Raw genomic sequence first — 27,571 nt, forward strand, 5'->3', positions numbered from 1 at the left:
TTGGCTGGTCTTTCTTCTCAAAGAAATTTGCTACTCAGCTAAATCTGTAGTTAAATATCATATATAATACACAAAATATAGAAACACTCACATATAATATGCAGCTATTAAGTCCCAGTACATGACAACCTATTAGAGCACCAAAAAACCATAATAATAAACTCATCAATCTAAGAAGATAAATAATGGTACTAGTCTTTGACAGCCTGGGATACAATATTATTATTTCATTATGGTTTAGTGTTGCCTTCCTCTCCCCCTGTTTTTTTTTTTTTTTTTTTTTTTTTTTTTTTTTTTTTTTGAGAGGAGGTTCGTGATCTTAGTCCACGAGAATACCATGCAGATCAAAAAAAGGCTGCACTCCATCTCTTGGGAACTTGCTGTGTAGATATGTTTATTCAACTGTTTTTTTATTTGTGAAAAATTATAAAACTCCTATGCCACTAGACAGAGTTAAACAGCAGATATTTAACAGAGAGCAGTTGCTGCTCTTTTTTTTTTTTTAAGTACTTATCACACTGAAATGTGGGTCCATCTCTCCCCCTCTGCATGCCTCTGATCCTTCTTGTTAGAAGCGTAGGCAATATCAGAGTGCTGAAAGATTATAAACAGATTTGGACTGTGCCACAGGCCAGTACACTGGAATTAATAATACTTCCCTGCAAGGTACATAATTTGCAGGAGTCGGGGCAATTTAGGAGACAGGCAAGTCTGTGAAGAGTTTTCCACACCTCTTATAACAGGCAAAGGAGACATTTCCAAGTTTTTAAAGTAACATACAAAGAAACACTGTTTCTAATATATACACAGGAAGCCCACTCATTAGTTGTGTTTATTGGTTATTCTTCAAATGGTTTGAAGTCCAAACTTGGATTACGTTTCATTACTGTCATTAGGTACCAGAGAACAACTCTGCTCAAATTTGTTGATACAGAAAAAAAAATTGCTCTGTTGCATTAAGATTTGCATAATTTAAAACTGTTTAGAAGGGTCAACAATGGAGAAGAGGGTTGCTCAGTGCTTCCTTCAGTACAATTTCATCTAGAGCTTATTCTGCAGTCAGGTGTGGCAGACATGGTAAAAAGACTAGAGACCTGGCTTCATTTGTGTCAGAGACCATCTAGTTACCTCAGATCTGTTTCACCTATGCACAAAATTAAATTCTTCTTGAAACATTTACATGGCTCTAGGATGAAAAAAAATCATTATTAACACAAATACTGTAGCTTGCATTTCTCTATATTTTAAACACTGTTTTATGATGGTCTTTCCACTTCACAGTGAATACCTTTACTTAGTGACATCCAACTCTCAGTTGAAAAATACCTGGGAATAAGAGTCATTAATTATGCCAGTGAGTAACTAGACAGATGTGGTTATAACTCCTGCAATTTCTTTGAAAAGAAAACAAAAATATTTTAAGTCATCTTTACATGGAAACATCTCTGTCTCCACTACACATGGCATTTACATTACTAAGCAAACTGAATGGGCACATGTTTCACCGATACTGGCAGGGAGCTGGCACAGGGAAGGCTTCTGTCCCACCACCCTGCTATCAGGAACACACTAACACCACAGCCTAGCCTGCAGCCCAGCCCTTCAAAAATACGTTAGTATATGTTACATGGGCAACATTCTGTTGAAGTCCATGAAATTACTCAGAGTTGACTAGCTTGTGCTATGACATCTTATTATATCGCTGACAAAGGAATCACAAGAGTGATACAATTGCAAAAATTCAGAATCAAATCCTGCTTGGTGGTATCAACTATATATCAACTGTTTGTCATGCTGCAATTTATTACCTACAATCCTCTCCCTGTCCCCATTTGTAGATATTCATGTCCAGGGGGAAAAAAAAGCTAGATCTTCACATTTTTTCCAGACATTAATTCTGCTTCATTCCCAAGCAGTTTTTTCTCAGCATGAAAGAAACAATTAACTATTTCTCACTATTGTACAGAAACCTCCAATAGACAGGAAAATATGAAGTGTGGGGACAGAATTTCTGCAGTACAAACTAGTCTGATGCTCAAAACATATTTCTCTGCAAAGCTACTGAAGATTCCATTGGGACTTCTTTTTTATACTTAAGATGTTCTGCAGGATTGACAGAATTTTAGCTAAACATAATTTAACTAGAACATATTGCACAGCTTATGTGAACATGTATTTATTGTATTTACACTTATGGAGAACTCAGAAATTATTTTAAGATTTTTCCTCAGATTCCTGCAGCAACTGTTGCACTTTATCATATACTTACAGGATGCAGAAAACATTTTTGTTTCTTGGTCACAAATATTGGCTTTTATGCTCAACTTTTGACCTGAAGTTCTTCAGAGGGAGTTTCTTTTAATCTCATGAAGTAGAAAACATGACATTTCAAATGAAATAGCTAATGAACCAAAGTCACCTTCTCCATCCAAAAGCACCATTTCCCTTACTTGCTCTCTCATTTAAAGAATATGAGAACAGCAGCAGCCTCATTGTGTTCCTCTCTTAGCTATGCCATCTCATTTTATCAATTGTGATAGAGTATTGACTGGCCTATAACCATCACTGAGAAACCAAGCTTTTACCAAAAACAGTGAAGTGAAAGAGTATAAACCTACAACAATCCCTGCTAATTGATCCTTTATCCATCACCACCTTGAACTCCAGAGCAAAGCAAAACACTAAACACAGAGTGAGATACTGCTATCATAGCTGGGGCAATATGGAGTGGGGCACAGGGCAGTTATAAAGAACACCAGTCCAATTAGGGAAGTCTGAGCGTCAGGCTGTTGAATTCCCTATCATTTCCTGGCACTACTGCCTTTAATTAGGTCTTGGATTGATTGCTGCCTTTGTTCTCCACTGACCCACCACTGACTCTGACAGAGGTGGTATTTTCCCCTGCTACAATTAGAAGACAAAATTCTGAGTGTCAGTAAGCATTACACAGGCAACCAGGCTGCTGAAAACTACAGAGCTTTTAGAGAGAGGATGTGTTTGTGATACTATCACATGCTTTTTTTTTTTTTTTTTTACAGGATACAGTAAGATGGAGTCAGTTTCTGGTTCAACAGTAAGTTACTGTTGCAGCTAATTTAAATTTGTCAGTGTATTTATATGCAGTGTATTAAAAAAAAGAAAAACAGGAGCAGGAGTAGCAAAACTAAATCTACCTGGTTCTTCCATGATTCAAAATAAGAGGAAGGTAAATGAGAGAGGGTGAAAGACACTGCTGTTTGAGCATTTAATTTGTGTAACAGCAGCAACTAGACAGGAGAAAGTAATTGTGTATGCAGGTATGTAGAATATAAAGATTTATGGCAATTTAGAGCACTATGGACAGCCACAGTGCTAAAGTAGCAATGCAAAGAAATACATCAAAGAAAGTAAAGCCTGAAAGAATATAACACAGAAAATCTCTTTCTACATTTATTTTTTTATGTGTTGTATTTTGGTAGGTCTTAGAGGCAACAGCTAAAAAAACACCAAGATCCCTTATGCCATGTACTGTACAAAGACAGAGGCCTTTCCCAATTAGAATTTACAGTCTTAGTAGAGAGACAAAGGAGCTAAGAAACAAAGGTAAAAATAATTTGTAGATAACACAGCTTGTTCAAGGCCATATGATTTGTCTATGCTTCTGTAAGAGATTTTCAGCTTCCACACAGAAGTTTAGCAGCTATTCACTGTGACACATTGCTTTTTGTCATTAAAACACAGGTCCTGGGAATCACACTGTCAGGCTCCCTGTGACTGTGACAAGTCATTTCACTCCTCCATGCCTTTGATCTCTAGTCATATATCCCTCAGGCAGGTGGAAGGCTGGAGGATAATTCATTAATACTTGTGAATTACTTGAGTGCATTTTCAAAACTGAACTAATGTGTTTACTACTAGAACGCTGTCCAGATATTTTAAAAAGTCTTCATGCATTTTGAATAATTAAACTGTCTGAACACGGAAAGGTTCCTATGAAGTATGATTTTCATTGGTACAAGTAGGCAGCTCAAAAGACATTAGAAACTGACTGCAATGAAAAAAAAATGGAGTGGATTTTTCCCCCGCTCTTCCCCGGCCTTTTCTTTTCCCGTCACACATGCTCACCAAGCTTCCACAGTGAAGCCACTTGTGGAATCAAAACAACATTAGTCATTTCTGCCAGTAAACCCAGGCAACCAGCCCCTAGAGCATCTGCCCAGCTAGAAAATGGTTATCTAGAATCCTTATTCCTCTACCACATCAGTGCTCCCACCACGGCAGGCATACATATCTCCATTCAGAGATGGAAAGCCATTGCCAGAGCTCATTTCTACCTTGCCAGTCTGTAGTTATTCTTTTGGCCCATGAGACAGCTACAGTGAGTGAGTCTCTGGATTTGCACCTTGAAATGGACAAGCGCAGATCAACCTCAGAATCACCTGAATTCAAAAGGATAAATATAAATACACTTGGTATCTGGCACCCAGGTCTGAGGTCAGTCCCACTACCTCTTTAAAATTTGACCATTCGAGGTATGGTTTTCTTTTTACTAAGAATGTTTGTAAGCTTCTCAAAATAGCTGTAATTCCAAAAAACGCTGAGGCAGAGTTACTGGGTATACGGGACAGAAATGTTCACAAAAAGGCAGTGGATGAGGCAAGTGAAATAGATCAATGTTTACTCCTAGGATTCCTTGAATTTGTTGAAATACTTCTAACAGGTAGAAGCAGCCCTTTATTTGTATTAAATCCCAAAGTATGATCAGCAGTCATAGCCAGGGGATTTGCATTTAGTTCTCTTTTTTCAGCACAGCTGAATGAAGAGAAAGTGAATTAACAGCACAAACGCTGAAGCCCTGAAGACCTGAGGTACATGTCCCAGAGAAGCTTAACGGCTCGTTGCCCGTGGTGATCAGAAACACAGAACCTAGACAAGCCCCATGTACTTGTTGTCACACTCCCTCCCAAAGGCAGAGACACCTGCAGCAGACTGTTTTGCCACTTAGGAAAAGCAGCTCAAGGTAAAGGTCTTCATATTGTACAGCTGCAGAAAAGAAGCCTTCTGCATTGGACTGACACCGGTAGCACAAACACCTCTGTCTCAGCAGAGTTAAATCACATCTTTTCAGTATGGGGGAACATCGATGTGTCTGTAAGATGTATTTACGGATTTCAAGCACTTTTTCCCCTTCTTATACACTTTCTTCGATTAGGTGATATATAATCCACTATTTGTCACTGCAAGTGGTCACCCATGGCCACACATAAGTAGAGCATGAAACACTATATTTAGACTGTTACTGTCAATACTGCACTTGTCTATCTACTTGCATTACCATAGAAAATTCACTGCCTTCACACTGATTTCTAAGGGTAGGCATTGTCATTTAAATTGGCACTTCTGACCACCTTTATGTCACCCAAAAAAAAAAGTAACCCAACAAAATACCATGAGAAGTGCTAACAGATGTGTAATAACTAAGACTGCAGTATATGAAAAGGCTGGATTGTTCCCCTCTAGTTACAAGCACATTTTTTTCATTGCACAGTCATATATTGTGGGGGAAAAAAATCACTTGCCTGTGGCTGTATGTAGAATCATAGTGTTTACAAATATACTGATGTCAGTTAAGCAGTTCCTGTCTTAATCACTCAGCTGGGTGTAGATTTGGCTCTAGAAAACACAAATACCTCCAGACTGAAGAAGAACATAGGTGAAACAAGTTCTGATTTACTGTGTAACTTTTAATGCATTAAGTTTCCTTTTTGCTAGTATGAGGGGTTTGGGAAAGGGGTGATTTTTGCCAGGTTAGTTCCCTAACGAGTTCACCAAAAGATCAGATAAGTAATTGCTGGCATGAGACAGGGTAAGAATGGGCACTTGAGAGGACAGGACAGCAGAAGCAAGGGCAACAGGGGCCCAAGAGGTTGTGCAATCTCTGGCCTTAGAGATGCTCATCATTTCACTGCATGAGCCCCAGAACAAGCTGATTTAACACTGATGTCCACCCTGCTTTGAAGTGGAGGCTGGACTAAGTAACTTTCAGAAGTCTCTTTCAACCCTAAAACATCTGCTGTCAAGCTTGGCAGCTCTCCAGCCTAGGGGAGCTGCACTGGTGTACTACACACCTTTACAATTCCATAGAATTGGCTCTGTGAGCTTGGTTTGAATTTTCCATCTGTGCTGACATTTGGCAAAAGAATGATTAAAAGGGGCAATGGGGGTACAAAAACAAATTGCAGGTTTAATAGCTCTACGTTTGTTTGTAAGCAGATCTGTTTCCCCTCATGCAACCAATTCAGCAGGCTGAGATTAGCCCTATAAAGATTTAATTGTGCCATGTTGCCCCAATTCAGATGGCTTGTTCACATTATTACTTCTGATGTGAGTTGAGAGGTGCTCTTTGATAACACCTGGTACCCAGAGTTAGGCCTGCTTTTAGACACCTATATAAACACTGCTCGTTCCCATTTTGTCCAATATTCAAAACTCTTGCTTACACATCTGGTTTTAGTTATTAATGTGTGAGCAAGCTTGCTAAAGACAATAATGTATTCCCAAGGTCCTAACTTCACTTGAAACTGGATTTTCATTATTCTATACCATCAAGTGAAAGACAATACTAAGGCTTGGCTAAACACCACTGTAAAATCAAGTCTTACATGTCGAAGAAAAAATTGTTATGACAGTGTTTCTAGTTGCAGTTCTCAATTCCTTTAAACCAGGCTTAAGAAGCCCTGTTTACAGAACAACCAAAGCCATTGCAGTTTGCTAGAAGTTGTAAGGAAATCACAGCGACTCTGAAAAAATCAAGTCAACAAATTTTTGAATAACTTAGCCAGCCCAAAAGTTGACAAGATCCTTCACAGTAAGTTGTTTTCCTTGTAAATCAGTAGCAAGATTAAAATGAAAGAAAAATGAAGTCTGATCCATTCTGTTTTACCAGCTCCCATAGATCCTGACTGCTAGGAAACACAGCAAGACATTTCCTTAGGGTTAGAGTTAATTGCTATAATCACAGAGCCAGTAGCAATCCTGTCCAGGTGAGTCATTAGTTAGGGAAAAGAAAATTATCAAAACAGAGCAGAAAATGGGGTAGAGAGGCTAAAACAGCACAGAAGTTTTTTAAAGGGAAGAGGTGTACAGTATGTTTGCTAGCTACAGGAAGAGAAACAGCAGTATGTAAAGAAAGGACAGGGCTGTAGCCAATTAGCAACTCCATGTTTTGGGTGCTCTAACAAGCCTCAGACTACCTTAAAGGGTTCTTCAACAGGCAATGATAAAGGGAAGGGCAAAGTCCAATATTGCTTCACCCAACAGAAGGGAGGCCTTTAACAAGCACTGGAACAATTACATATACATTTCATCCTTGTTTTACACCCTGTAATTTCATTAGAGTCACTCCAGTTGACAGAGTAAAAACAAAGATGGAGTCTGGTGCAGGATGTACAGTTCACAATGAACACAATTATTTTCCAGTTAATTGTACATGCACTGCAATATGTTTCCCGTGGATTTTCTACCTTAATTCCCATGCTGGTCTCCAGCACTCTCACAGCATGCCACTGGAGGTCTGACATAAAAACAGTATTATAACAGAGCGTGCAGGTTGCCACAGATGGTTCAAATTAAAGGCAGCCTAACAAGACATTCCACAGACAAAGAGGCAGCACACCCAGCACTGCCCACACTGAGAATGGTGGTTTCAAACACGACTGCCTCAGGAGACACTGCAGCACTGACACCCAGCCCCAGAGCACACAGCCACTTGGCTGACAGCCATTAACAAGAGCTATAGGACTGGACTTAAAGAACAAGCAAAACAATCGCATACTTGCTTACCAGGTGTCCAGCAGCAGTGGGGTGAACTTTTTATAGGAAGTTATCCCTCTACATTAGATGCACCCAGCATCAGAAGCACTTTAAAAGACCCTCTGCTGCCTATAGGGCTATGTAACATTTTTATGAAGCCCAGCAACATGTAGTGTCACTCTGGTAGGCACCATAGGAAATATATGAAGATAGAGCTTTGAGGAACTGTGAGGACCTTGGGCAAAACAGTTACAAAAGCAGAGGCTGTCAGAGCAGCAACATACATTCAAACACTCTTTAATTGTGGATGATGAAAAATTTCAATGTTACATTAAAAAGTTACTATTAATATAACAGACAGCAGGAAAGTAGTCATTAAGTGAATTACCCATGAGAAAAAATGCTATTATTTCTTCTTTTTAGCATGTTTTTTTCTGAAAGATGAAGCTTTCTCCAAAAAGGACGAGATCACTTTCTATAATTGCAATAAAACATTAACCTGGTTTCCCACTCACCTGGTAAAACTGTAGACAACAAAGTAGCTTGGAATGTGCTTTCTGCCTACTGTCCTCCAGGTCTCAACCTGAAGCTTGTTAAGAGTTACTGACAAGAACTAATAAATACTAATAAAGATGCTTACGTTTGGATCAGAAAAGACGCAAACAGAAAAAAATTTACAGATCTTTGTGGGTTTTTTTTGCTTAACAAGCATCATGACAAAAGCAGTTAAAACAATACAATCCTCAATGCAAAAAGAATTAAAACCTCGAAACTAGAATTTCTGCAGTTTAAAACTTGTGAGTAAGGACAGTATAAAAGAATGTCTAGGGCAAGAAAACAGAGGGAACATATTTGAGATATCATGTAAGCCAGTACAAATAGTTACTTGTAAATTCAAGACATATTCTCAAGACAAACTTTTCAAAAAGCAGAAAAATGCTTTCACATAAACATTTACTTCACAACTGGCAAGAAAAACACTGAACAATCTATTCCAATTAATGTTCTAACTAATGAAATGACAAAGGCCTCCTTTTCTGTTCTTTCAGATCCAGTTTAATAGCATTTATATGTTGTCAAGCCTTGCATCATACATTTGATCTCTGGAAAGGCAGAAAAGCAGACAGAATACAAAACAAACATTAACAAATGCTACATGAATACAGAATGCCTAACAGCGTGCCATTCACAACAGCAGACGGCCAAGGACAATTAAATTATTCATAGATATGAACTGTCCAAGGTAGGAAGAAAAAGAAAGAGAATTAATAAACACATTCCTGAAAAATCACAAAAAAACCCCACACCAAACCCATTAGCAATTTTTTTCCCTTTTTTTTTTTTTTCTGTTAAACGAACAGTCAGCTCCTGGTACCAATCAGAGAATCAGAAGTCAAGGTCTTTCCGAAAGACTTTTTGTCATAACTAGGTAATTAGTTACCACATATTCAACTGCCATATTCCAATCCCTCTAAGGCCGACAGCTTTGAAATGCAAACTGCACCTCCCTTCTTCCTCTCTGTACAGAGTCAGAAGAGCCAACACTGAGCCAGCATACAAGAGCTGCTGCAGAATAGGATGGTCAACACTAGCAAGAAAGGGAAAAGCCTTCTCAACAAGAGCACAAGCATGTAAAAACCCTGACCTCTGTTCTGTGCAACTAATTAATTCACCAAGTTACTCTGTATCTCTTCTCCTCAGCTGTAAAGACAGAAAAAGCAAATATTTTACTGAGATGAGATCTACGCATGTACTCCAGGAATGGGCACACTGGTGTGAATATTTGCAGCTCTGTGAAGCCCTGTGACTTCCATGAGCATCTTCGTGTTAGAAACCACTTCTCTACTCTAAGACCATCTGTCCTCTTCCACCAAGTGATTAAAAAAGGTCTTTTCTTGTGGAAACTTCTGTGTGGAAAGTCCCATTCCACATTACCTGCAAATATTAAACATTTTTACTAAAAGCCAGCAAGACACGCAGAAATAGTCTGAGGGCAAAGGCTAAGACAGCAAGAAGCTAAGGGCTCTGATAATGAAGCAACAATTTAAGAGAGCTGCAGCAGAAGGGTGGAGCAGGCAGCCGCAGACATCCATCAACACCACAGCATGGTGGTGGGACAAGACACAGATTCTCACCTCCCTGTCAGATACATTCACAATGCCAATAAAGGCAAACTTCAGGTAAGGTGGTTGTTAGTGTAATGCAGTAGCTAAATTTTGTGTGCATGATAAGTCTTTCTGCTCTGACACACTTGTGTTCCCTTTCTGCTGTTCTGTCAGAGGTTACCATTTTATATCCTTGTAGATAAACTCACAGCAGTTCAGAGCCCAAGTTTCAGGTTCAGAGTTCAGGTTTGACATATTGGCTGGAATTAAGAAGAGTGGGGAACTTATCAGGATCTTTATGCAGTGTTCCTTTTTCTAGGTTGGCCAAAAATTCTACCCCGATCTCAAGAGACTTTTCCATCAAAGCTTAAATAACCAGAGTTTCAGTTTCAGTGACGAGTTATTCTAGAAAATCACCTCAAAAAAGGAAAAAATGAATAGCCAAACAACATGTTGAAGGAAGACAAGGAGCAAGTCTGATTCTTTTCATGCATCAGTAATGTCCAGTGGTAACAAGGAAAAGATGAGGCTCTACTTCAATGCAAAATAGATTTGCAGTCTGTCTCACTGCCTTTTGAAGACCACAATCATGATTCTTCAAAAAGGAAAATAAGACTTTTCCCTTTTCTTTCCCAGTCACCACAACCTCTACTAGAACAGCCACAACAAAATAAAACAATGAAAAGCCAACCATGCTTACCTACCTTTAATTATACATGTGTCTAGCCAAAAAAACAGAATACATAGAACATTCATTTTAGGTTTCTAGAAATAAAACACCCATCCTTTACCCTGAAAACCATTTTATCCTGTTTCAATTGCTGCTTCAAAATGTTGTTTGTCTAATCAGTGAGAAAACACTGGGAGTTCTGCAGCCATCGCTGCAGAAAGTGAGAGAAAAGAAATATATACACACATGCATACATAAAGAGAGTAAATTCATATAAAAGCTGCACTAAAGCAATAAATCCTATCCTCTCATTTCATATGGAGGTGAGTAAATAATGGTGCAACAGAGATTTCATTCATGTCGAGGTCTAGGGTATGCTGGGAAGTCTCAATCTGACAATTTGCTGCAGATGCCTGCTTAGAGGAGCCATTTATCAGTGTCACCCATGCACATTACTACACACAGCTTCCTCAGCAGCATGATTCCACACCAGCTTTCCACAGAGCACACACTGGTCCTTGATATTTCAGGCACAGAAATATAGGCCCTTATCTAGGCCTTAGCAGTGTGTGCTTATTGAAACAATTTGTATTATCCAGAGCACGTGCATTTGGAGTAGGAAAGCGACAGAATTTATTTCCTTCACTGATAAAAAAACCACGAAATTAAGACAAGTCACAACAGTTTCCCTTCCCCTGCTCCCTCTCCTCTTTATAGCCCTGCTTGGCACATTGCTTATAAACAGCTAACACAAATACATCAGTAGTGCTGACTCCTGGAGGATACAGGCATCTTGGATGTTTCATCTCTTGTTATACTGAAGTGGAATATTAAACAGGCAAGACAGTGGTAGAACAGGCTAGGAAGAACTAAGTAACTAGGACTGACAAAGAAGGATGGCAATTTAAAGCACTTCAGTCTGTAAAGTGCTTCATTTAGAGCCATCAGTGCCTGTGCATTCAGCCCTCATGTATATCCCCCCACCTTTAGCTTTTCTCTCACACCTTAAGTCTTTTCTATTCTGCTTTTAAAGTATTTGAAACAAGTACTGCTACTTAATAGTGTGGCCTTAAAATGTCTAGTATAATAATACTACAGAATTAGTAAGCTTAACACTATAAGAATTCAAATTAATCTAGAAATCAAACATTTTTTTTTCCTTCAGAGACAAGAACAGAGAAAGGAAAAGCCAGACTGAATTCATAACTATTGCTAATGCACTAAAACACATGTCATTTATTTGCCGTGCTAGGTAAAATTGCTAGTGCAGTGGGTTGAATCCCTATTTTATACCAGATCTCAAATGGACAGCATAGAACATATGTCTTCATGACTGGTAAAAAGAGAAACAAATTAATTAGATGTAAGAAAGAAAACTTTGTTACACCTTTAGATCAGAGGATGTACCAGTACCTCAGTCTTTGGAAAAAAATAAATTTCAGAATGAAAAATACTGAAGTGCCTTAAACCAAGGACAATTTCAGTTTAACTGCTTTCTACACTTCTAGCTGCTTGCTGGTTTCTATTTTAAGAGAGACAAAGATTGAGAGATGAAAAATTACAGGGATAGCCTTTATAAAGAAAAACAAAACACAACCTTCATATGAATCTGTTCTTCAAAACTTTAAAGTGAGCTCAGGCTTTTACAGAACCCAGGTTTATCACCCATTTCTCCCTGCTTCCCCAGTGTGTCACCTTTCCCATAAAAGCACTGTAGCTTCGCTGCCTGGATGAACCAAGGCACACTTCATTCCCCACTGCATTTCTGTCTCCATAGCATGTCTTCTTCCTCTCAAAGCCCCACATTTCTCCTTGTAATGGGCCTTTTCTATATGCACAGCTGCTTATGTCTTTCAGGACACCAAAATGTATTGGTCAACCTGCTGTAAGTGCCTTGCAACTTTGGAAGTTGTTAACCATGATGTTGAAGCCAAATACCCACCTGCCCATCAGTCAAAAAAAAATTATAAAGGAGAGATGTGATCAAATACCTCTAACAATTAAAGATGATTGCTGTGGCAAAAGTAATTCTGAGAAGATTTTATTATTATTATTACTATTTAATATCAGAGCTCTTGTCAAGAGCTTACAAGAATCAGATCCCAACTGTTCATTTAAAACAAGAAAGCATTTTGATGAGTTGCCTGCCCCATCTCATAGTCCTCACCAAACAGCCACTTTGCAAGAGCAATGAATCAATGACTTTACAAAAACCAATTCTGCAAAATCCTGCGAAGCCTTGTTTTCAAGGTGTTGAGAATGCTTCCAAAAGCTAGTTTCTTCTCTTACCTCACCTACCTCTAAATCTAAACCAATCTTTCACTCACCTCTAAACCTAAACCAAAATCCACAGAACTTCTGTCAAATCCATTATTCAAAATGGACTTGACACACAGGAAAAAAAAAGGAAGTCTTATTAGGTATACTAAAAGAACAGCTCTGGATTTAGGCTTACCACCCATGCTGCAGAACTGCTTACAAAGCCATCATTAATGTCCTTCCAGCTACCCATCATTTCCCCACGTTCAGTCTGCCCAGACAGCTAGCTATTCCTTTCTAACAAATACCATTTTAATTGCATCTCCCACTTTGTTAGCCTTCTCGACCTCCAGTAAAAGCCATCTATGGTCTAACAATCTCTTAAATCTGACACTCACACTGACTAGTACACTTGTGTGCCTTCCTGCTAAGTTCACATGTATGCAGGCTTATTGTCAAGAATTTTCATTAGACATCTAAGGGGTATGAGCTGAAATGACAGCTTTAGTGCTAATGGGGAGAGAAAAGCAAGGAGAGAGTGAAAAGGGAGAGGTAAATAGCAAAGGATATGTACGTGTACTGTAAATGCCCCCTGTCTCCAAAGGCTTGATTTCTCCTTTCTGGTGCCAGGGCTTGTCCCGACCCAACACCTCCCTCTGAGCAACAAATGCCAGCCACACAGCCTCAGCCCCTGTTTACTCTTCCTGTGGGAATGCTGCCACCAATTTCAGCATAGTAACCCTGGGAATACTAAAATGATTTAAAGGACTTGTTAAATTTTAATGATACCATTAGAAAAGAGGAAAACACACAAGTCACAACTCACACTTTGGTGCATTTGGCTGCTGAATAGGATATTAATGTTTTCTTTGCCTGGCTCTATTAAATGAGCAGTGAAACTAATAGAGAAATGAAGAGTAATGACTTCTATTCTCGATGTTCAGCGCCTGCTGAAGGCCAAGACTGCCTTATTGCCCACTAGGCTTTCTGCTGGAGTCCATCAGGTGGATGGAGTAAATGGGCAATTCTTTCAGCATTTGGCACTCAACAGGTCAGAGGTTTATTTAGCCAAGAGGCACAGAAAAATAAAACTGTCCAAATGAAATAGTACCATGCAATCATTCAGACAATCAGTTAGCAGGCAAAAGTCCCCTTTCCTGAATAACTTTAGCATAACTAAGTCTGAGTTTAGCTTTGATAAGACAGGAGTTTGCCCAAGTGAGTCTCAGAGGAGCCGGGAGAGAAATACGTAAAGGCCAAGTTCTGCCCCACTTTTAACAAAGGGCTTCAGAGCAACCACCATCTTCAGCACTGCAGGAATCTCTTTCATATCTTCAAGTACACCTGCAGTAAAACGAATGGGCAATTCCCAACAGAATGTCGCAGAGGTCCAGAGAAATTGAGGAGTTGCATCTTGAGTCCTGATTTATCTTCAGTCAATTTTGAGGGTGGTAAGGAGAAAGGGAATGAAGCATGCACGACTTGGGGAAAATCATTTGCACTGCTGGGGCAGATTCTGTTCAGATAGTTCTGAACAAAGTTGAAACCCCCAAACCACTGTGAAACTTCACTTTTTCTTCAGAGAAAGAAAATATTTACTGTGGTGGATGTCAAAGTCTCCTTTCATTTACTTTTCCCCAAACATTCATATGAGTAGAATTTTGTTCCAGTGCAAGGCCATGGAATAGAGAAGCTGTTGTGAATACTCAGGTGCAAATAAATGATCACATCAAAGTATTTATGACTTAGGAGGCATGGGGAAATGTAAGTTAGAGTAGAGGTTTGCTATTAATAGATCATAGAAAATCTACAGATCAAAATACATTTGTAAGAAATAAGGACATATAAAGCAAGTTACACTTGAAGGTTATTTGGAAGCCAGAGCACTTAAACAGACTGTATTCCCAGTTTAAGATTTTCCTACAGACACCAGAGCTGGATGGATGCTTTACATAAGTCATATTGCACTAGATAAAGATATCCCACCTTCAGCATACAGTTCCTTCAACACATATCACCAGCAAGAAATTTAAAGTGTTTTCCAGATCCACATTCAATTCAGCTTGCAGTACTTTTTTACTGGAATAAAATAATTTTTCAAAGGCATTTGACCCTCTTTTCCCAAGTGGACAAATCCATTGAATAAGATCATTGACTAGGCACTAACAAAACAGACACCATAGGGCCTACATGTTAAGTTCTCCTACTTGTAGGGCAACAAAGCGAGCAGACTCAGCCCTTATTTGTTTAATAGGAAGGCATGACAACTTTAAATATGCAAAAATCTTATATCAGCAAATGTTTTACTTATGTGACTCTAGAAGCATCCAGTTCCTTCTGAGCAAAGTCTTTTGTTTTCATCATGAATTGTAAACAAAGGTCAGTTTAATATCCCATCAGTTTCCTCAGATCTCTTGAGCAATCTTCCTTGGCAATTTAACTTTTTTAACCCAAAGATTGCTACCAAATACAGTTTCAGAAGGAAGGTGAGAAGAGGAAACCAGTCTGAAAGTTTCATCAGACTGAAATATTTTTTTTCCTCCCAGAAAACACAAAATGTTTTAAGTTATATAAGAAATTCAAGATCAACATATACTATGTGATTTAATAATACAGACTGAACAGAAGGTCTTAGTATGAATGGGTTGGTTTTGGCTGGGGCAGTATTAATTTTCTTCCCAGTGGCTACCATGGGGCTATGTTTTGGATTTGCACTGAACACAGGGTTGATAATACAGAGACGTTTTTGTCATTGCTGAGCAGGGCTTACAGAGAGCCAAGGCCTTTTCTCATACTGCCACAATGGTGAGCAGGCAGGGAGGAGACACAGCTGGGACAGGTGACCTAAACTGACCAAAGGGATATTCCATACCCTATGACATCATGCTCAGTACATAAAGCGGGGGAAAGAAGGAGATGTTTGGAGCAATGGCATTTTTCTTTCCAAGTAACATTTGCAAACGATGGGGCCCTGCTTTCCTGGAGATGGCTGAACACCTGCCTATCCACTGGAAGCAGTGAATTAATTCCTTGTTTTGCTTTGCTTGCATGCACAGCTTTTGCTTTTAAACTATCTTTATTTCAACCCATGAGTTTTCTAGCTTTTACCCTCCCAATTGTCTCCCTGATCTTGCAGGTGGGGGAAGTGAGTGAGGGGATGTGCTGTGCTTGGTTGCTGGCTGGGGTTAAATTATAACAGACAATAACAATAAACACAGTTGAGGATTAAAATAATTTTTAAGAAGTACACCAGTGCTGGAATGGTAAGTAGCTTTTAACAGCCTTACTACACTGTATTATTTCAATTAAAATAAATTGAATTCTGATACCATAACAATAAATCTGAGCTGAAATTGAACACACCAATTCCTTAAGACTGATTCTTTTGTATAGCTGGTATCATATTTTCCTTTACTTTCTATTTTGTAAAGTAATTAAAAAGTAATCCCTAGCAGAAGCTACAGTTGGATGCATTGCACTGCTCACATCAGTACCTTTCTCAGAAATCACTGGCTCCTCGCATCTGCTGTTGTAATAATCCTGATCAAAAGGATCTGAGTTTAGAAAGCAGTGCTATTGAAAGTGTTTGAACTATCTATCATTTTTATAAGAACTAAAGCAGGGAGCAACCACCATGTATTCACACAGGAGACCTGCCGTGATGCTAACTTATGACCTTCATATGGAGAAGAGAAAGAAAAGGCACATGGGAAGGCCAGAGGGAGCCAGGATATCTTAGCCCTGCTCAGCCTGAGCAGCATGTCTGCTGCTTTGAATGCATACAAGTATTCCCTGGTTGGAGGCATATGATACACAAGAGCTGTGGCCTAAATGAAATCCTACTGGTTTCACTGAAGTCCAAAATGCCCTCACTAAGGTCAATTTCATGTAAGGCAATAGACTGACAAGGTTCATATCCAGACTACTTCTCTCTCTCCCCCTCCGCACTACTTTACTATTTTTATAAGTAACAAGCAATAGTTCGTGTTATACAAAGGAAAGAATTTTTCAATATTTGATATTTCATGCAGGATCTTTTGAACAACCTTCATGTCAAGCTCAGAATGATCCAATCAACTTTCCTCTATTAAGTGTCTTGCATAGGTCTGATTTTACTTGAAGAAGCCTCAAACACAATCCCATCAAAACGTTACTAAGCTGTGCTGTAAAATTACATAAGAGGAGAGTGGAGGAAAAAGAAGCATAAGCAAATGCATATTCTGGCTGTAGATACTACAAGATTTTACAGCTGTACAGAGTCTGATCTGTACCAAGTCTGATTATATATTTCAGGTTTCAAAACTAGAGACAAACACAGCTCTTAACAGCTTCATAATGCTCAGTACATGTTTGGGGGCATTTTAAACCTGGTTTAATGTAGGAAGGCTGCATAGAAAGCAATTGAAAATAAAGATGAACAACAGAAGCCACTGGGATTTGAGTTCTATAAACCTACAAATAAAGGATGCAGCAATGGTATGATCATCTAAAACAACCTAGCTCCAATGATCACTCTGTGTTAAGGGAAAGTGTCGGATGAAACATTACCGCGTCTTTCAAATGTACAAGCTGAAGTTTCCAGTAGCTTTCAAATGTACCAGCTGAACCAGTGTTTCTGTGTGGGACTGCAGCAGATTGCTTGAGGTTATTACTTCACCACTGCTTTCTAGAAGAGTAATACTTTCATTGTGACTTCCATCAGTGTCACCAAAATTTGGTACAATGGGACACACTGTAAAAGACACTTCTAGAGCTTTCTGCTCCTACTTTGTTTATCAGGGTGTTGTTACAAGCTACAGCTTGCTTAGTTCAAAGTAAACATATAATCTAATTTTCTCCAATCGGGGATAGTTCTTGAATTGCAGCTTCAACAACAAATACTGTGGGCTAGGAATTATTTATTCAGTGGCAGGAGGGGAAGACATATGCTTGTGTTTCTCCATTTTAATAACATCTATGCCTCTCAAGCTACAGCATGACACTTTAAGATCTAAGCTAGCAATTTAGCTTAGAACATCTCTCACGCTTTTGACGTGCAGACCACAAGTCACAGAATGCTACGGTTCCTACTACATCATTATGTAGAGCATGACAGTCAAGTTTATTGTGGTGGCGGGCTCCAAGTTCAGTGCTTGGAAGCACCCCAATTATATGATGTCAAAGGCTATGTGCTGCTGATGTGGCAAAACTGCTATGTCTTTCAGCCCTACATACACAGCACTGCAATGTTCTAATAATCTGCTGATGCAGGCATGACTCCCATTACATGCCGATGGCCCACACTGGTAATCTTTGACACTTTTTCAAACACTGTCTGGGTAACTCAGATGGACTACCTTTCTTCCTTCTCCCCTTCCAAAACTATATGCCAAAATGCTGTGCTTATTATACAATATATTTACGGATGTTACATTTACTTCTAAGGAAATATAAGACTCTCTAAAGATACAAGGGTATTTTTGAGATCTGTGCAGATTTCATGCATAAAGCACCTTGAAGACACATTGTTATTTAATAACAGCCTGGCATGAAGAGGCCAGTTACAGACTCAGTATTGACTCTGTTTCTGAACACAATGTTTTCAGATGCACAGGCAAGTCTTCGCAAAAAAAGAAATCTGCTCCCTAGAGATTTACTTCAGTTAAAACATCAATACTTCCCTCTCCACCTTCAACACCTGTGTCTATGGTCTAAAAGTATTTTCTTTTCTGACAGGAAATACTATAGTTTCAATTCACTAAATATAATCTGTGATCACAGGCCAGTTTCTAATTTCCAGGGCACTTAGTAATGGCAAGTGTTTTTCATCCCACAGAGAAAGCTACAGAGCTAACAGTTTTGACAGCTTTCTAAAGAGCAGTCTTTAATATACAGTATCTTCACTATGACCTCCAAAACATTTACAAGCTTGAAAGAAATTATATAACTATTTCACATGTTGACACTGGGGACTGCAGCAGCAAGACTTCCAGCTGCTCCTAGAAAAGGGTTTACATTAATTCATGAGAGGTGAAGGCATATCCGTTTGTCTCCTCTGGAGCTCTGCAAGCAGCTGTAATTCCAGCACAAGTGCAGTAGCTCATGGCTTCCCAACTTGCCAGGAAGCATACAATTGTAAGAAGATTCACAGATGAGTTATGCTAAATGTTTGGTATTGTGACCTGTGATGCAACACAAAAGAATGGTTGTTGTTGCCTAAACTTTAATGGAGTTAATCCTTCCAAATGCTGACAAATTACTGCCTCAGGCCATTTAAAATCACATTTCTAATGCAATAATCCTATCTGCATTACAATGAGTTGGGATGAAATGATTAGGTGCCTGAGATTTTTTGCACAATGAATTAAGTCACCATACAGACGGGCCGTGCTTGTTCACAAATTAAAAGGTCTGGACAGAAATGAAATTCCATTATTCTGCCACTCACTAAGCTTTGAGGAAGGGTTCATTACTGTCCTGTCTCTACTGGGAATGTTTTTGAAGTAGCTACAAGCTTACGGGAACCTATTTTTCATAAGATCAGCTTTGGGGCTTTCTTCATTATTAATAATTATTAGTCAAGTCTTTGACCATTGAGCACTTCTGAAAGAAGAGGTAATTCAACAATATGCAAGCAAAAAATGAGACAGCGTCAGTAAATTGGTGAAAAAACCCAAAACTTTACACTGAGTGCAAGCCCTTTCCTTCCTTTGTCACAGACACATACTGTGCTCAGAATTTACCCAATTCTTATATTCAGAAGCACAGACTTTTTAGCTATGGGACAGTCCACAATATAAGCCACCCAACAACATCAGTGCTATCCATCTACCATTTAAAATAGTATCCTTACTTACAAATGCAATCACAACACACCTAAGCAGCTATTCATATCTACACATTCAAATTACCTTTGTTTATATGCTCTATCCAGCATTTTTGGAATCCTGTACTAACAAATTTATAACCATCAGCTGAAGAGTATTCTTATTAGCATTCCACTGATTATTTATACACAATATAATTGGATACACATCAATATAGTAACTCCTCAGTTGTTAGACGCCTGCAAGGTTAGTGTTCATTGAAGACAGGTGATATCACAGGACTGAATTCAAGGTAAACACATTTCACATCAATTCTGATAGATAGGGAATATGATGCCATAAACTCCTATGCTAGAATTTTGTCTGGTGCCCTTCTGAAAATATAGCCTAAGAAAAACATTAAATTAAAAAAAAAAAAAAGTATTAGTAATTTTTGAGACAATCTTTCTCATCATGCAAATGTAACATAAACCCCACCAGCAACTGTCACCAAATGCTCCAATACACCCTCAGTGTACAACTATACCAACCACCTGTGCCAGTTATTTCCCATAGGCCTGCTCCACATGGGGGCTAGAATAAGGTTTAATTCTCATAAAACATAACCCCTTATATGCACATAATTGCTGAACATCAGTAAGTCACATCTGTGTCACAAGAGGAGGAAAAAGAAACAATAAGCTTTTAGTACTTTTCTTTTTGCTATTGGCAGGGAACCTGGCATTTTAAATGGTTAAAATAAGTTAGCACAACCATAATTATATATTCTTCACCTTTGTGCCTCACCCAAAAAAAAAAAAAAAAATCAAGTTTTCATCCTGTTGACATATTAGGAGAGAATGTTTCTATTTAAAACTGGAAGCTCAACACCTCAGCATTAACAATCAGCTAGTCAGAAGCAGTTTGCTCTAGGTTAAGTGTGGCCTTTTTTCAGTCAAATGAAAAGCTTCAGTACATAACTTCATGCATAAAGCCTGGTCTGTGTATGAATCAATTAAGTATACTGTTGAAGTTTACAGATATACACAAACCTTTATGTGATTACATACATAGAAAACATCAATGGAGGTTCACATTTGGATAGTTACTGTAGGTTTCAATGTCTGCTACTAGATATATGTTAAAACATATAAAAAAATAAACTCTCATATTCTGCTTGTTCTGCAGTACACAATACCCCAGATCATATGTATTTCTAAATACAGTATAAATGTGGAACAGGTGCCACAGAATGTATTGATACAGCTAATACTATTTCTAGGCTGTCTTCAACAGCAACAAAACAAAACATGTAAGTCAGATCTGAGTGACTAGATGATGGCAGATACATTTTAAATGCTTCATTTAATTGTTCTAATAAAGGCATATTGCCAATTAACTGTGTCCCATAGGCACCACAGTCTTGAGTTGTAAGACACTTTGCAAGTTCTGAAGGAATACTCAGAATTAGGAATGTGATCTGCTCCTTCTTCCACTTAACTAAGTGGCAGGATCCATTCTACACTCAAAAAACCTATTTCCATAGCAGCAATCAAGAGCACACCTCACAGGACCCTAAAAAATGCCAGCTCCATTAAACACAGTGCAGTAGACTCCTGCCTCAACCCAAACCAAACCAAGTTCTCCCCAGACACAGACACATTTTCACATTCTTGAGAGACCCTCTACATCTTGCCCTGTGGCACACACCTGCAAAGGCAGCTCACAGGCCCTGGTTAAACTGGCCAAGCCCATGCCAGTGCCTTACTTTCCCCAAAGCAGACACTGAAAAAGCTACCCAATGCAAAAACAAACTTGCAAGACCAACACAGCTGGTCCAAAGAAATCAATGGCACTAGCCATGATGTTTGTATCTCACATCACCTAGGCCAAAGCTTCACCCTGCTGGGCAACACCCGCTGAAGGCAAAAAAAAAAACCACAAGGCGAGAAGGTTCTGAGGAGTCACAAATAAGCCAGAAAGGATGAGAGAAAGGGATACTTCAGCAAACAGTCAGAGCCAGTAGCACCCGTGCACAGAAAAGAACTGTATGCAAAAGGCTGGAGTATCTCAACAGAACTGAGCCTGCAAGTACAACTGAGCATAGCAAATAGGGCAGAGGGTCACCACAGCCCACAAAGACCACCTTACTTGTGCCTCCTTCCTTGCCTCTAAGTGCACAGGTTGGATAGCAATAGTTTTGTAAGTGGCACTCCTATAGAACTGGAAGGTTTGGAGAAGAGGTGTAAGAATAAAAAAAAAAAATAGGTTAGAGTGGCTAAAATACAGAAGGCTTACTACTGATACAAACGAAGACTAGCCTGTACAACAGCATCAGCTAAACTTAGCTAACAACAGAACAAATAACAATAGTAATACAAGGATAACATCTCAGGAAGGCTATGTCAACCACTACTGCTACAAGGGAACACTGTGCAAACCCTTGCATGACCACAAAATTTCTATTTAAACACTGTGACTTTATGTTAGTTTTATCCTCCCCTCCACCCCTAATCTCTGTTATTCTGGTGGCTCCCATATGGGTATCAGTAATTTCCCACCCACATTCACAGCTGGTAATCACTGCCAAATCACACAGCCTGAAATTTGTGAAGATTTTGGTACAGGGACACTTTACAGTTGATCAACCATGTATTAATGGTTAAATTTACTATTAATTTTGGTGGTTCTACCTTTCCCTTTTCATGAATAATCCAGTGAAGTCAGCTCTTGAGACAAGGTAACCAGTCCTTGAGTCTTTTGTTCATGAGAGCACCAACTCCCTCTCAAAAGCACATAAATAAATAATGGAGAGTACAACACAACAGCAAATACCAGGGATCCTTTCTCAGCAGTCGGCTCTTTTCCACGATACCTCTTTATTGTAACCACTAATGAAAACTCTTTGAAGTGGAAGAGTAAATATTACCATTTGATAGTACCTGGACCCAACAGGGCAAACAAAATTGTATTGTACTACATTCCAGCAGCTGTAGACCCATTCACAATGCAACACTCACAGGGTTGCTATGGAGGAACGCTGTGCTTACTATTTTGGTAGCATGAGGTCAGCCAAGGGCTGCTGGTCACTCGTTTAGGGCTGTTAGCCTTAATCTTTCTATGTAACAAACAGGGAAACCAAAAATCAGTGCCAAAAAAACCCCGAGGAATTTCAAAGTATGCCTTTGGAGGTACCAAATTCCCCAACAGAGGCAGAAAGCAGACTTCCAGCTCTATTCAGGATCAGCCAGTTCTTAAAACCTGGTGCCAAATATCAGAAATGCTTACATCCTCTTTAGACAGGATTATTAAACCCAGTGCTCAGTGTCCAGCAGCTTCAAGTATTTTCAAGTCCTCTTAAGAATGAAAAAAAAAATAAAAATTTAGCACTTCTCTATAACAGAGAAGCATCAGCAAGTTATCCTTCTTTTAATGACACCTGGGAGAGCTGGGTTCAATGCCATGGTCTGCCACAGCCTCCCTGGGTGACCTTTGGGCTCACATAGCATTTCACTGCCTCATCTGAACCCAGAGCTACAGGAGGGTCTCTCCCTCAGTGGAAGTAGAGGCCACTGGCACCAGACCATACATATACACCTCACCACTAAGTTGGCTGCCGAGTCTCAGGGTATTTTGTAAATCCATCCTGTAGGGATCAAAGACAGCAGAAAGGGAAGGGGCCAATGACTCCCTTACCCCCCACTAGGAAAAAAAACAAGCACGCAGGAAATACCACAGAACCAATACAGTGCAATGAAAGAGGGAGGTAAGAAACGAGCTGCAGGGACTACCACAGATGCCCCCGGAAGCCTGGCAGCCCTCCGGAGTCAGAGGCACCCTGCTCCACACGAAGCAGTAGGAAGGGATGGGAAAAGGGAACAAGACCAAGAAGGGGAGAACACAAATAAACCCAAAGCGCTCAGCGGTGACACCGTTAGAGGGGAGCCCAGATGGCCGACAGCCCCAGCGGCTGCTGGAGGCTGCTCCGGGCACAGGGATGCCCCGCTCCCCTCGGCCCTGCGCTCACCTTGCTGCTGACGGGCCCGGGGATGAGGAGCTTCAGCGCTTGCCTCTTCAGCTCCGCCAGGCGGGCGTTGCAGTGCTCGCACCAGACGCCGCGGTCCGAGCCCGGCGAGGAGCCGCCGCCGCTGCCGGAGCCCGGCGAGCCGGTTCCGAAGCCCGGCGAGCCGCCCAGCGAGCCGGGGGAGCTGGTGCCGATGCCGGGCGAGGCGGGTCCCGGCGAGCCACTGAAGGAGCCCGGCGAGGATGTGCCGGAGCCTGGGGACGGGGTGCCGGAGGAGCCCAGGGCAGAGCCGGCTCCCTCCGGCGCCGGGCGACTGCCCGCCCGGGACTCCTCATACGCCTTCCGGTACCAGCTCTCGGGGGAGAAGGGAGCGGCGGGCTTGGTGGGGGAGCAGGGGTCGGTCACCTGGAGCGGGAGAAGGAGCAGCGGGTCAGGCAGGGAGGCCCAGCGGCGCCGCCAAGTTTCGCTCGGACGCTCCGCGCCTGCGGCGGTCCCCGCGCCTCCCCCGCCCGGAGCCTCTGCCGCCCCGCACCGCGGAACTTGCGCGGGGCCGGAGGGCGATGGCCGGCAGCCAGCGGGCGACAGGCGCGGGAGCCCCAGCACGGCGGTGGCCACCGCTCCGAGCCGCCCCTCCGCCGACAACTTACCCCGTATTTTCTGCTCCGAGCCGTGACCGCAATCCTCTCCTTATTTCCAGCCACTGAATTCATGGTGGCTTCGTAGGGAGGCGGGAGAATTTCCTACAGGTTTCCCACTCCGCATCCGAAGGGAATAGCCGGTCCTGGGAAGTCCCCCGCGGAGCGGGCAGGCTTGCTCCCTCCTCCGCCTCCGACGGAATCACTCAGCCCCAAAACACCCGTCAGTTCTCAGAAAAACGCTTGGGACTAGGGTTTTCTCCAGGTCGGTTTTTCTTCATTGTCTTCCTTCTCATTCCCTTACAACCCTTGTTTTCACAGAAACGGCAACATCCAGAGCAGGAACTATCCCCCGGCAGGCAGCCAAGCTCTTATCCGCAAGTGAAGCGAAGCATCTAAGGTAGCACTAGGAAGGCGAAAGAAGGAGTAGGAGCCGCTTTCTCCGCCTCCGCTATATCGGCAACTTGTTCCCTTCACCCAGGTTTGTAAGTGAGTTAAAAGAAATCCTCCGAAAATATCGGGATCCAGTCTCTGGGAGGAGCCTCCGCGTCCCTTGCAACCAATATCCTCCTGCCCATTTGTGCCTGACAGTTTTGCAAGGGAGGGAAGGGAAGACCCGGGCTGCGGAGCCCCGTGCGCTCCCCGGTCAGCGGCGGAGCTGCAGGGCTAGCGGCTGTGAGCAGACTGCTAGAGCCTCACCGCTGCTCTGTGCGGTGCCTCGGCTGACGGGAGGGTCCATTTTATTTTGCAGTATTTCTTGATTGACATCTGTGATTTCCCCCTGTTCTTGCAAAGGCGGGCGGGTGCGGGGGAAAACCTTGTTGCTTTCACCGCAGTTATTGGTTAGTTGCCTCTATTCAGGCTTTATTCACAAGTGTTCCCAATCCTCCCTAAATAACTAGGAAAGAAAAGCAAGCTGTATTTATGACAGTCACTGGCATCTCTTTTCCTTGTTGTAATTTTAAATGTTATTAATTTAACTTGCAGTCAAGGGCATAATAAATTGATCTCTTAACAATGAAATTCTACAGACTCGTGTCCCTATTAATCTTCCCCTTCTAATTATGATTTCTATTTGATGGTCATGTGTATCTAGTTACATATCCTTTTTTATTTCAAATCCTGTAGATAGTAAAATCATCTCTAATAAATCTTCCTTCTCAAAAGAAGTTGCTCATTTTATCAGAAATGGAGGCAATAAAGAGCTAAATGCCAGATCCCCTGATAGGGTCATAACATGGATAGGTTGATGCAGATGAGAGGGCAGAACACACAGGGGACTTGCATCCACCTTTCCAACCTCCTATTGTTACTTCCATATAAATGCGTCCTTCCTGCATCCCTAGTGTACCTGGGCCATAACAGCTGTGAGGAAACAAAACCAGCATCACTGAGCAAGGAATCTCCCAGTCCTTGTCTGTCTTCACAGATACTCTGACAATAGTAAAGACACGTAAGATGCTCTGCTGTGTTTTAACTTCACTGTGTTATCACCCTAAGAGTGGAACAGCCATTCCTGATCCGGTTAGGAAAGCTTTAATCTAAAGCTGACAAAAGTGATGCCATCCAAGATAGTCAGGCTACATGGGTAGTGCCTTGTGCGTTTACGTAGGTGACCCCAAAAAGCTGAACAAACGGGCAAACAAAAGGAGGTGCACCCCAGCTGCTGTTGCATGTGAATAGGTTTCACATAAATCCGCATGCAGAGATCCCGTGGTTTGTTCTGTAAGCAGACGTGATAGGGATGACAAGGTAAGGCAGGGAAATGCCGTACGAGCCCGCAGCAGTGCAGAGCTGTACAGCCTCCGCTGGCCCCACGGCGCTGACGGGGGGCCGCTCACACTGCAGTGTGGAACTGCTCCTTCGGCAGTTCTGGTGGCGAGCTGGCAGATTTCCTTTGTTTTTCGGCAGACCTTCAATTCCCCAGCTGCCAGCTATGCCTGCCTAACCACGTGTGCTGCCAGGGACCGTCGCCCCGCGCGCAGCGCCGTGCCCGCGGGCAATCCTGCGGGCAGGAGCGGGCTGACCCTTCCAACCCGCGCGCTGGGTCCGGGCGGGATCGGGAGGCTCTGTCGGCCGGCACCCCGGCCTCCGCTCTCCCCACAGACCCGGGGGTCGGGGCAGCGGGCGGACCCCGGCGCGGCAGCGCTGACCGCGGGGCTGGCGGGGCAGGGGCGCACGGCGGCTCTGCGGCCCCCGGCTGCCGGGCTGGGGGAGCGCGGAGGGCGGGCACCGCCCCGCGGGAGCCGAGGCGGGCTGAGTGGCTGCGCTCCTTCCTGGCTCCGACGGCAAGATCCCGGTCCGGAACGGTGCCGCCCGCCGGTCCCCGGGAGCCCCCGCAGCCGGGCGGGGCGGGGCGGGGCGGGGCGCGGCCCCGCGGCGTTGGCGGGCGGCGCGCGCCCTCTGCCGGCGGCCGTGAGGAGACGGGCGGGGAGGGGTGGGCGGCACCGGGCCCCTCCTTCAGGGGAGTGTCCGCCGAGCCGGGGCTCCCCTCGGCACGGCTGCGAAGGGCTGTCAGAGCGTGCCTTTTCCGAGGCGGAACTCCGTTTAGGAGATGTGGGGCCGCCCGGCTGAGTGAGGGCTGCAGCAAGCATCCCAAAGGAGATGGGTTCACACCCAGGCCTTCGGGAGGCAGCGGCAACCTGGGTGCCTGCCAGCAGCGTGGCTGAAGGGCTGCTGGAGCAGATGGAGTAAGCCCACTAGGAAAGGAGTGGATCCTATACACAGAGCAGGTTCTAGAGGAGGGTGGCTTTCTCGGCCCGTAGCTGATGGCTAAGTTGGGTTGGAAGTGGAGAAGTAGGGTCAGGACTGGTGAGGAAGAAGAACACCTCTAATCAGGAAATTGGGACCTCAGGACATGATGAAATTGTCGTTTGAGCCTGAAGAGTCTCAGTAGCAAACCTGCGTTTCTTCATGTCTCAGGTTTGGGGGAACTGTTAAGAAGGTGCATTGGAAGAGCACCTCTCACAACTTGCAGTTTTGCAGCTTTATTGGGCAATAGCTCTGTTGGATCAGCTCTCCCTCCTGACAGGTGTCAGTATTTACTGATATTTTGGGTCATTCAAGAAAGGCTTTATTGAGTTGTGAACACTTTCGGAAGCTGAGGGACATTCCAAATTCCAGTTTGAGGTATTTTGCTGCTAAAATCTTTCCAGTAATTTTGTGCTGGACAATGTTTGGGACACTATAGTATCACTCTACCAAAAAGCTCTGCTAAGAACCCTTTCTCTGGAATAACACCTTTCTCTCTGAGAAGTGTTGAAGAATGGCCTTCTCCCTCTCTTTAGGCTCCCTTATGTGGA

General features: G+C 42.2%; 1 protein-coding gene and 1 long non-coding RNA gene across 2 annotated transcripts in view; one reads left to right on the forward strand and one right to left on the reverse strand.

Annotated features, from left to right (window-relative positions):
* Positions 1–24,838, reverse strand: part of KIF26B (kinesin family member 26B) — a 288,079-nt gene extending 263,241 nt beyond the window's left edge. The window contains exons 1-2 of the mRNA XM_032683581.1: positions 24,282–24,838; positions 23,638–24,039 (exon numbers count right to left, since the gene is read on the reverse strand). Of these exons, the coding sequence (XP_032539472.1) occupies positions 23,638–24,039; positions 24,282–24,344 (465 nt within the window). The 5' untranslated portion in view covers positions 24,345–24,838. The remainder of the gene's footprint in view (positions 1–23,637; positions 24,040–24,281) is intronic.
* Positions 23,806–25,292, forward strand: LOC116784716. The gene is made up of 2 exons (XR_004356218.1): positions 23,806–23,979; positions 24,591–25,292. It is a non-coding gene; the product is annotated as an uncharacterized LOC116784716 (long non-coding RNA).
* The last annotated feature ends 2,279 nt before the right edge of the window (positions 25,293–27,571 follow it).

The sequence above is a fragment of the Chiroxiphia lanceolata genome, chromosome 3, assembly GCF_009829145.1.
Source record: "Chiroxiphia lanceolata isolate bChiLan1 chromosome 3, bChiLan1.pri, whole genome shotgun sequence".
In the NCBI taxonomy this organism is placed as follows: Eukaryota; Metazoa; Chordata; class Aves; order Passeriformes; family Pipridae; genus Chiroxiphia; species Chiroxiphia lanceolata.